Source organism: Aythya marila (assembly GCF_965140915.1).
Source record: "Aythya marila genome assembly, chromosome: Z".
Classification (NCBI taxonomy): domain Eukaryota; kingdom Metazoa; phylum Chordata; class Aves; order Anseriformes; family Anatidae; genus Aythya; species Aythya marila.
The window spans coordinates 84,227,370-84,239,407 of NC_139080.1; the positions used below are offsets into that span (position 1 = coordinate 84,227,370).

General features: G+C 38.3%; 1 protein-coding gene across 3 annotated transcripts in view; it reads left to right on the forward strand.

Annotated features, from left to right (window-relative positions):
* The window catches only part of ADGRV1 (adhesion G protein-coupled receptor V1), a 287,686-nt gene that overhangs the window by 197,999 nt on the left and 77,649 nt on the right, over positions 1-12,038 (forward strand). For all 3 annotated transcript variants that reach the window (XR_014319280.1, XM_082782584.1, XM_082782585.1), the window contains exon 85: positions 9,306-9,484. Coding sequence is in view for 2 of the 3 variants with exons in the window: in XM_082782584.1 (XP_082638710.1) it covers positions 9,306-9,484 (179 nt within the window). In the remaining variant the exon portion in view is untranslated. The remainder of the gene's footprint in view (positions 1-9,305; positions 9,485-12,038) is intronic.

Below are 12,038 nucleotides of genomic sequence, written 5' to 3' on the forward strand. Positions count from 1 at the left end.
ATTTTCTTTATTCAACCTACAGTGTCAGAGCAAATATTCAAGACCTTTCCTCTAATATCCATAATAATCTCACTTTGTCCTATAGAAGTAATTGGCTCAAAACACTGACAAACTGGTTTATTGCAGTTTATTGTTTTTTTAAATGTCTCTTCTTTAGTGTTGAAACAGACTCTTAAAGTTGAAATGCAAGTATAAACTACAGTCACTTTTGGAGTCAGTAGTGATTTAGTCATTAAACCTGTATAATATGACAAGCATAGCTTCATAAGATTGCATTAAAATAAGGAATATATACATTTGTAGATACTCCCAGAATTTTGAAGTATTATACAACAGTACATGATAAAAAAAATAATTGAACTTATGTAGAAGACCATGAACAATCAAATTTGTCATGGAAAAGTATCAGTTGTAACTTAGTCAAAGTAAAACCTGTGAGGTTGTTTGGAAAACACATTATCAGATCCTCTTCTCAAAATGTACATGTAACAGTAATGCATGAATTATAAGATTTTTTTGTCTGTTATTTTGATAGGATTTCTCTATAGCACATTTATTGTATCATTTAGCATTATAGATGGAGCCACGTACATTTCTATGCCAGTTCTCTAATATGCAGGTTGTTAGATCAAACAAGGAACTGCAAATTATGGTGTATATCCAAATGCAACTTTTTCTTCTACTGATAGTCATGTGGTATCAGGCATTTTCTTGGGATTGTGTCAGGCTGACATTCACTGAGAACCCTAACAGGCTGTTTAACAGCTCCACTGTGACTAACTAACAGCAGTTTTAAAGGAGAGAAGCAAATAAATTGTCTAAAAGCACATTACAGACTTAATGGAGAAAGGGCTGAATGGGTGTTTTAGGTACTGTTTAATGTGGTGTGTGTGTTGTGGTATAGTTAGATGTGGATGTAGATGGTCTGTCATTTACGTTGCTGTTGCAATTGTTGCTAAAAATGCAGCACTATTTTGTTTAATTTGTTTGGTCCATACTGAACAGAGCTCTGAACTGCTCTGTCTCTAGTGAGGCAGTAATGCTGCTCTACTAATGCTCTTTTATTGGCCTTTTTTTTTCTTTTCCCCTGAATGTATACAGTTAGCCAGAAAAAGTATTCTCCCTACTGGAGGTTTCTTTCTGCTCACTCTGTCAATGCTGATTTTTTTCTTCTTCATCTTCTCCTTCATCTTGCTCGGTGTATGACATTCTCTTAGGTTGACTAACCTAAATTATTTTGTGACCTGTAGATACGTTTCCATCTTCTTCACAGCTCCTCATTTACTTCATTCCTAAGTCACTTCAGAGCACTTAAATGTTTCCTATTTTGGACAGGCAAATGAATGCTTTTAAATTACCACTTTACTAGGAGATCTCATGTTTGACTGCAGAGTGGCTTGATAGGACTTTATGTTCCCACTCTATGGGTGTTACATTACATTAAGTAGCAGATAATTCCCTTTTGGAATGCTTGCTCTTCCAAGGATTAATTGCATATAATGACAACAACAGCAACAACAAAAAAGCATGACAGCCGGTCATTTTTATGGCTACAGTTGAAATCTGTTGTTATTTTTTGTTGGAGTAAACTTCTGCCAGATCCTATGAGCTTGGATGTGCCATTTGATTCTGTGGGACGTCAGGCTTGTATTAGTCATGAGGACTCTTCATGCAAATTTGAGGTGACAAAGGTGCTTAAGACGGAATCCTTCATTAGGTGCTGGGTGATGAGCTGACAAGCAGCCAGGAGTAAAACTCAGAATTAAGGGGAATGGCCCTTTTTCTAGGTACAGGTCTTCATCTGTTAATAATTTCTGTAGTTTGAAAGCCCCAAAAGGAAAGAAATAATCTGAAATGTAGATGAATCCAGCCCTCAGCTGCAATATACTCCTCTTGATAGGGAATAGGTCCTGAATTTATATCTCTCATAGCAGAACTAAGTGAATTAACTGCCTAGCAATTGTTTATTTTGCAGTAATATTTTTGTTGGAACTGTCCCAGCTTATAAAAATAGTTATATATTTATTGGAGCAGGAACTTCCCTAGCTGCTACTTCTTGCATCTCTTTCCCTACTGTGATTCAAGTTTGATGACTCAGATCAACAGAAGACCTTGAGTTTTCTGTGGACTGGAGCCCTTAGCTGACCTATGAGGAGACTTGGGTTTCAATACCATTCTTTGGACACAGGCTTGAACCTTGAATTTCCTTATACTGACAGTGTATTTGATCTTTATCCTGTTCTGCAGTAGAAAAACAGTGCCTTGGCCACAGGGATAGTTTGGACTAGGCAGATGGGTCAGCCTTCTTCGACACAATTTGGGAGAGGAGAGGACTGTCCTCTGAATTGTAGCAGCTATATTGGAAAAAGCTGTGGATCTAGGGGAAATCTGGACTGACGGGGAAAATCTAGATGCTACATCTGTCTGAATGGCAGGTTTAAATTCACGGGACATTTTGTATTTCTGTTATATTTCTGTGTTGCTGTTTGTATTTCTCAGCATTGTAGACTTAAAATGCACAGATCATGTGTGCAGAATTAATAATATATTTATACCCACACGGGACTTACATGATTCTGCCTGGGAAACTGTGAAAATATGAGAACAGATTCTGTATTGCTCACGCAGCCACTCTGCCATCTGCAAGGCTGCAGAGAACAGTGCATATGCCTGATCACTCTATACATATTTGCTAGTGCCAGGCTTGATCACTGCACACAGAAGTAGATAAACATGACAATCGAGTGTGGGCTGTGTGCAGATGTGTGCAACTTGCTATGAGCTGAAACATCCAGAAAATCCAGACAATATTAAGTGATGAAAAGGTGACTGAGCAACATTTCCAGGCAACAAATGTCAGTTGTAAAACCCAGACTTAATAGTAAGTTGGACCTATTCATATTCATTTTTGTAGTCCAGATCTTTCATTTTCTAGATTCCAGGACAACTTCCTTACTTTTTTGTCCTGATCTATGTATTTTCTGCATGTTGCTAGATGTAGCTAGATGCTTAAACATTATTATATCTTAATAATGGTTGCAATAACAAAACACATAGCACAGTATTCTAATTCTTCCTCCATTTTTAGCTCCTTCTAAGCTTACATTTGATATCACTGTTCATGCTACCCACACAGTTACTGCCAACATGCTTGCCAAAATGCAGGAGCAGAAAGGACCTCAGAGGCAGAAGGAAAGAAAGATCTGTCTGCAGAGGCAGAACAAAGGGCACATCAAATTGTCCTTGTCACAAGGTTGTCTGAGTGTTCCTTTTGTATTGAATTGTCTTGATTCCTGGATTTTATCTATGGATTTCATAGAATCATAGAATCAAAGAGTGAGTTTGGTTGGAAGGGACCTTAAAGGTCATCTAATGCCGACCCCCCTGCAATGGGCAGGGATGTCACCCACCAGACCAAGTTTCTCAGGATCCCATTCAACCTGGTCTTGAACAGCTCCAGGGATGGGGCAGCCACAGCTTCTCTGGGCAGCCTGGGCCTGGGCCTCACCGCCCTCTGAGTGAAAAATTTCCTTGTAACTTCTAATCTACATGTAAATCTCCCCTGTTTTACTTTTAAACCATTCCCCCTTGTCCTATCATTATCTGCTCAAACCCTCTTCAGGTACTTGAAGGCCTCGGTGATGTCTCCCTGAAGCGTTCTCTTCTTCAGCCTGAAGAGACTCAGGTATCTCAGACTTTATTCACAGAAGAGGTGCTCCAGCCCTCTGATCAACTTTGTGGTCCTTCTCTGGACCTGCTCCAACAGCCCCACACCTGTCTTGTGCTGGGAGCCCCAGACCTGGATGCAGTACTCCAGGTGAGACCAGGGCAGAGCAGAGGGGTGCAGTCACCTCCCTCGTCATGCTGGCCACTCCTCTGTTGATGCAGCCCAGGATGCAGCTGGCCTTCTGGGCTGCAAGCACACACTGCTGGCTCATGTTAAGGTTTTTGTCCACCAGAACCCCCAAGTCCTTATCTGCAGGGCTGTCTCTCAGTGATTTCTTCTCCCAGTCTGCACTCCTGTCTGGGATTGCCCTGACCCAGGTGCAGCACCTTGCACTTGGACTTGTTGAGCCCCATTAGGTTCACATGGTCCCACTCCTCAAGCTTGTCCAGGTCCCTTTGGATGTCAACCCACATCAGCCAGTTCCATTTTATGACCAAAGACAGTTTCTGTAGGTTGTATGATGTTAATGACATTACTCAGTCTTTCAAGGATGAGGCAGTCTTGACTGCAGAAGGAAAGGTAAGCAAGGTGTAAAATACACTTAGTGTCCACAGCATGAATTTAACCTGAAATATTTGCCTCGTACTAATGCTGAAATTCAGAAGACTTGCTTCTTACAAATGTCTCCACATACAAATGGATGATGCTACAGCATAAGCCTGTATGTTCAAATTCAGTCTGTGGGGGACAAATTAAGGGTGCCTTTCAGTGTGCTGTTGTTCTTGTGACAATCATTTTTCAGGAAACATGACTCTCAGCATTTTCTAACTTGTTAAAAAAAAAAAAAAGAGTGCAATAATGGTAAAAACTGTCTTTTGAGGAGAGAATGAAATTTATGTAGTCTTCAGCTGTGATTTCTGACACAGAGAAAGATTATGGTAAAAGGCAGACTCTGTTCTGTTTTGATCCATTGTAAAAGTGGAGTAAGCAGAGAAAGTGGCAATTCAATAAGCAAAGTAAACTGGAGTGAATGTCATGAGCTTGACATCACCCATACCTGAATAGAATCCTTGTCCTTTGTGGATTTTTAATGGCAACATATGGTAACCTAAAGGTGTTGTTTGTTTGCTTTTTTATATATAAGTTTGTTGCAGACTTGTACAACAAGTACTTATTTTACAATAAGTTTAATTTTTTTTTTGGAGTATGATTAATGGGCTGCTTAACAGCTTACAAAAAGGAATTACACAAAAACATGCAGCCACTCTTAAAATTAAAGCTGTGGCTATTCATAAAAAGAAGGATGTAGGGAAATAGAAGCTTTCCCATTGAGCTGGGAAAACTTATTTAAAATCTTGCAGCTAATGTTTACCTGAAATCCACAGGTATCACTAAAGATAAATGAACGAACAAAGAAAAAAAAAGCGTTCGAGTTTCAGGAAGGTGATTTCAATTGATTACCTCATTCAAAAAGAAAAAAAGGTTCACTGACCTTAGTATTGTTTTGTTAGAGTGCTATTTGAATATGTATTTGTTTTGTATCCTACATCAGGACAATAACAACTTGTACGTTTGTTCTCCCACCTGAGCAGCCGAGAAGTAGACTGTACATTTCATTCTTCTGTAGGACTGGTTATTGTTGCAGCATGGCAACAGGAAAGGATTTGCTAAAATTAGCACCGGTATTTGTATTTCATTGGTTCAATTTTGGAACTTCAAAAGGTTGAAGACAAGAACTTACAATTATCAAGATAGAAATGTCACTGCACAGGAAACAGCAAACAAACCCAAACTCCCTTACATCTTTGCTGGAGTACTAGCATTAACATGTTTTCTGTGACAAATGAGGTGAGACAGGTAAATACGACTAAACAAACATGGAGCAAGGACATTAAGTATGGTTTCTTAGAAAGCAATCTGAGTTGCATGGCCGAGAACAATGCTCTCCGGGTAGTCAGAAATAGCAGAACCAACAATCCCGGAGCATAATGGCATAGATGGGTTGAAGGATTCACTGTCTGGAAACACTCAGTGTGAAGCACAGCCTAGTCACAATTACAGAGACATGTAATTTGAGCATTTCTTCACTCATGTTTCATGTTTCACTGCACAGCTAACATCCATCCATTTCTTTTGAGAATAGGGATGTTTGTTAGAAGAAGGTGACAAATAAAATCTTGAATTCAAGTTCTCAATTCCATGTAAAAGTAAAAAAAATGCATTGTAAGAGAACAGCCAGTACGTAGGAAAAATATTTTCACAAACTTTGTGTGGATATTTTTCCCCAAATTTTCATCTGTTCAATATTTTATTCCTATGAATGTCCTATGAATAGGATTTATATTTATTTATTTATTTATTTATTTATTTATTTTCTGTGCTATGTTGCACAGGAAAGTTACAATTATTCAGTAGGTTTTTTCCTGTGTTCTTTCAAGGAAAACAAAATTTGCCTTTGTTCACATGGCACCGGTCACCAAATGACAAAAACATATGTCATAATAATTACTATATTATTAATATCACTGCATACACCAGGCATACAAAATGTCAGTCTTTAGGGAAGCATTCAAAAATGCTTACTAAACTAACGATTTTTTTTGAAAACAAGTTGTTAGCAAATGTAATGTGCTTTATGATTCATGATAGAAAGTATTGTATGCTCATGCTATATAAATCACAGAAAAACCCCTATAATAAAAATTGACTGCTGAGACTTCCATAAGCAATCCACAAAGCAGTAATTAAATACTTGATTGTAAAAATTCAGCCAGCCTGAACGACGTGTTAGACAAACTGTTGGCTGAGGGAAACCTGCAAAATTTCACAAACAAATATTTGTTTTTCTTTGCAATTTTCTTGTCTCTGAATATGGGAATCACCTATCCTAGCAATAGACAGCTGCAAGTTAAGAACATAAATCAACATTATTATATGAAATTCCTGTGTAGTCAGTAGAGAGGTATGAGTATGATTGGGTAAGGATCACTGGGTGCCTGAAGAAGTCTGTCCTCTCTGCTCTGAATATTAAGAGACCCTCGAGGCACAACTTTGAATTAGATGCACTTTAGCTAGAAAAAGGTAAAAGTAATCCTTTATTTATCACATATAGAAGGCTAAGAAATAATTTTATAACAAACACAGCTGTAGCTGGTACAGCTTGTAGCTTAAATAGGTTTGAGGTAGAGGGGGTGAAGAAATGTTTTGCAAAACATTCTGATCATGGATGGCTTGGTTCTTTATTAGAAAAAAGTAACATGCAAATGTGCATAACCAAAAACATACCACATTGGAAAATGTTTCTTCTATTAACTTCTTATGACAAAAGCAAAAATCCAAGTAAAACTCTGAATATTTAGTTCTGCTTGAGTGGTTTCCATACTTATACGACCAGTTATTTCAAGAGATGTTAGCTATTCCACTTTTTTCATTTTGATTCATACATGTTTTTAAGTTCTTGTTTATGCTGCTTGATGAGGAGTTAATTATAAGAAGATGAAGAATATTGTAAAGATGCATATGAGTTTACATTCATTCATTCATTCATTCATTATTTATTTATTTATTTATTTTCCCTCAGACTTTAATACTAATAGTGCACAGAATCACAGAACCACCAAAGTTGCAGGAGTATCTTAAAATTCACCTGCTCATGCAGTCAGCTAAAGCAGGTTGACCAGGACCGTGTCCAGGAAGCTTTTGAGTATCTCCAGAGAAGTAGACTCCACAATATTTCTAGGCAACTTGGGCAACTCTTTGACCACCATCACACAGTAAAAAAAGTATTTTCTTGTATTCACATGGAATTTCATGTACGCGAACTTGTGCTCATTGCCTGTTGTCCTGCCACCAGGCACCACTGAGAAGAGTTTGGTTCCTTCTTCATCACTTTCTCCCTTCAGGTATTTATAGACGTTGATGAGATTCCCCTGAGCCTCTTCTTTTCTGGTCACAGAGTCACAGAATCACAGAACTGTAAGGGTTGGAAGGGACCTCGAAAGATCATCGGGTCAAACCCCCCTGCCAAAGCAGGTTCCTCAGAGCAGGCTGCCCAGGTAGGCATCCAGACAGGCCTGGAATATCTCCAGAGGAGGAGACTCCACAACCACTGTATGCAGCCTGTCCCAGTGCTCTGTCACCCTCACCATGAAGAAGTTCTTTCACATGTCAGTGCAGAACTTACTGTGCTCTAACTTGCAGCCATTGCCCCTTGTCCTATCACCACAAACCACTGAGAAGGGGTTGGCTACATCTTTCTGTCCCCCACCCCTCAGATATTTATATACATTGAGGAGATCCCCTCTCAGTCTTCTTTTCTCCAGGCTGAACAGACCCAGGTCTCTCAGCCTTTCCTCACAGGGAAGATGCTCCAGGCCCCGTATCATCTTTGTAGCCCTCTGCTGGGCTCTTTCCAGGAAATCCCTGTCTTTCTTATACCGGGGAGCCCAGAACTGGACACAGTACTCCAGGTGAGGCCTGACCAGGGCAGAGTAGAGGGGGAGAGCAGTCCTAGCTCTCTCAGCCTCTCCTCATAGGAGAGGTGCTCCTTTCCAGTTCTTTGATCATCGTGGTGGATGCCTGTTGGACTCTCTCCAGTACTTCCAGGTCTATCTTGTACTGGGAGCCCAGATCTGGACCCAGCACTCCAGATGTGGCCTTTTCTCATTATTCTCCCCTTCCTATTCATTTACACAACCAGTCTATCCAAATCTGTATATATTGTTGCTCGAGAAACTCTGTCTTCCTCAGCGCAATCAGACTAGTCGACTATTTCATGTTCAGAGCAGCAAGAAACACAAGAAGGCTGTCTCTTTCATCTTGGGTAGAGAAGAACAGAAACAGTGATTCAAGGAGATAAAAACTTGTGAGTTTATTCTAATGAAACTGCTATCATTCTCCTTCAGAAAAGTAGAATGGAACAAAACCAGCATATCACGTGGGCAGAAATAAACTTCATTAGCTATCAGATCAACTATTTTTGGTCTCAGCATAATTGCGTGCACAAAGACTTTGTGTCTTTGTGTCTGGCTAATAATTCTGTTGTCTGATCAGGGCCTGTGACGTGAATGCCTCCACTGCTGTGTTACATTAAAATTTTGGTTGCAATGGTATTCCTACATTCATACCATACATAGAAATTTTGAAGGAGGCTAGTGCTTTTCCTACAAAAATTCATATACAACTGAAAAATAGCATTAAAAACTTTTAATACAGATCAGATTTAGCAATATTATATCACAGCATAGAAATCCAAGAAGGTTACACAGCAAAAATAGTGTTACTATTAAAAAAATAGTAAAAATAGTGTTACTATAGTGTAACTAATAGTGTAATAGTGTATAGTGTAACTAATGGTTACACAACAAAAATAGTGTTTTCTTCTAGAGTGTCCCTTCCTCTCTTATAGTCTAATTGCAAGTGTAACAATTACATAATTAAGCATACTTTTTTATAATCAGTCTCAGTTACTTAGAAGAAGAAAATGAAAGTGAAATATGTTGAAAAATGTTTATGTTGGGACATATATTGGGCATATGCTGGGACAGAAGTACACTGTATGACATTCAGAATGATTTAGTCTTTGGGATAGCTAATCATGCACTAAGTCTACTGATTACTATTCTGCATTATTTTTCAGGCTGTTAATTTCTGGTACGTCCTGGTGATGAACGATGAACACACAGAGAGGCGCTATCTGCTTTACTTCCTTTTGAGCTGGGGGCTTCCAGCTTTTATTGTCATCCTGCTTTTGATTATTCTGAGAGGAATCTATCATCACAGCACAGCCCAGATTTATGGCCTGGTCTACAGTGATCTGTAAGTTTCCCTTCAAATATCCATGAACTACCTATAGCACTTTTTTGGTTATTTGTAATTTGCTTGCACGTAGACATGTCACCTGTGCTGCACCTTCCATACAATTCCAGTTTCTCCACAGTTTCATCCTGAGCATTGTGGAGCCAGCTTGGGCTCGTCTGCCTTGTTGGTAAATTATTTATTATTTTCTGAGATGATGCAGTTCCAGGGTGAAGGATAGAGATAGCCACTGCTGCAGAAATGAGCAGAAGAGTGTGTTCTTTTTCCATTTCATTTCTGTGTTTTAAAAAGCAAAAACAAACCCAAAGAAACCTTCAACCCTCTTGACTTAGATTATTAAAAATGTTCTCTGCTAAGCAATGTTACTATATTAACATGTCAGATATATTTCCTGAAGTGTTTCTCTTGGAATATTGAACATGTTCTATTCCAAACTGTTCTCAACCTAAACATCGCTGTAATGCCAATAATTAATACAACCCTTTCAGTGCTATATATAACCACAGAAAACTGTGCTAATTAACAAAATGCATCTTCATAGAACTTGAGACATTTAAGTGGAAAGATACATAGATAAACATCTATGTTATTTTTTATCCTCTCTACCTCTTTTACCGTGGCGCCTTTTCTGGCAAAGTTAATCTATGATAATAGCCATTCTAGGATATGAGGCTATTATGCTTGCTTACTTTGTGCCTTAATTACATGCTCCTTGTGCAGCAGAAAAGTAAACACACAGCTTCTATTTAAATTAATATAAGAACATACAACTTCTTTTTATGAGCACTTCTTATGGGTGTGCTTGCAGAGCAGGCCCAAAACAGGAGAACATCCATCTGTCTTCCATAAAGGAGTAGGATACCGTGTGCATCATTCCATTACAACAGAGAAAAATTCAATGCACTCTTTTTTTTTTTTTTTTTTTTTTTTCTCCTGGAGAAAGGGAATTACTGTGTTTACTGTGAGTAGATATTTGAATTCAGTATATTTGTGTTTGTATGTGCATTTATAAATGCTACCTGCATTGACGTATTTGTACAAGTGCTTATCCCTGCAAGATATCCCTGACCTATATCAGGCAAGGTTTGCTGCCACATTAAGAGACACCAGCTCTCGACCTGGGAGAGTATCCAAGGTCCACAACAGCAAACCATTTCTAATGTTCATGCTACATGAGTGATTGCTGCATCAACTATGTACCATGCAATACGTGCAGATGTGTCTCCACAGAACATGGTGAACAATATAGTATTATACATTTCTCCATGGTAAAATGTTTCTCTGTACGTCGTAAACACAAGAAATGTGTTTAATCAAGTCTTCTGATTGCAATCAGACAGTGGGCTAATGGTATCATTATGCAGTGAAACACAGTTTTACATTTTTTTGTTTTGTTTTGTTTTGTTTTGTCTCAGGATTTTTAGGAAAAATCCTTAGTTGTGATAAAAATATTAACTAGTGGAAAATTACTAATTCCAACTCACACTCCTAAATTAAATCTAAAACTCTTCCTGCATCCTTTTAGAGTGGGCAAATGCCAGAAATCATGCTAAGCTAAGTGAGTGTGCAGTTCATTCCAGCTCAGTCATTATGAACACTGTAAGGAGATAACTGCAAGGATTTTCATAAATAGCATCAGTGCTAAATCCTAACTTGAAGAGCACTCGAAAACTTTCTCATGATTATACAAAGAGGACTTTCAAAGCAAGAATACAGGAAAGAGGATTGAACTACACCACTTAGTTTGTTTTCTCTGAACCAGAATGTAGTAGTGGAAAAAGTAACTAAGAGATTTCCAAAGTCAAGGTCATTGCAAAATAACTTCAGAATCAGCCTGAGAAATAGTTTGAGAATAATGGTTTGCTACTAAGATTCTCATTTCACATAAGAGTTGGAAGACAGGTTAAAGTAATAAAAGTGCTGAAGCCTGTTTTTGTAGCTCTCCCTGTGATCACTCCTTCAGGAAACTCATTTTTGCATTACAGTGGCGTCTGACTGTTTTGTTCCTAGCCAGAATGCCATGGGCACAATTAATAGCTGAAATTAAAAGCTGAAACTTATGCTGAAAGAACCTTTTTATATGCTTGCACTGAATAAAAAGATTTGAGCTGTGTTAGATTTTGTACTTCAAAAGAAGTGTTACTCTTTAGATATGACAAATTTTACACAAAATATACATTTTGTACAACATCTTGTAATGCCCATAACATGTTACTGTGTAAAACCAACAGTCTGTCATCATGATAACAGTAGTATAGAGACAGTGATTATCTTCATAATTGCCTGAGTTTATATGTGGTATGAACACTGCAGTCTTTGGCATTACAAGAAATGTTAGGGTACTGGTAAATTTTTCCATATCACGATTCACCAAGTAGCATGATGTTTTTGGACAGTATTTCAGTGATGCATGAAAAAAGGGCTCTTGTATTCCTCCTTTTGCTAATTATCCTGTTGCTCATCTGTTACCATATCATTGCCATTTTGCAAGGGTTTACCTAGAGCAGAGTCTGCAGTGCAGACCAATATTGTGGACACCAAGATCTTCCCTGCT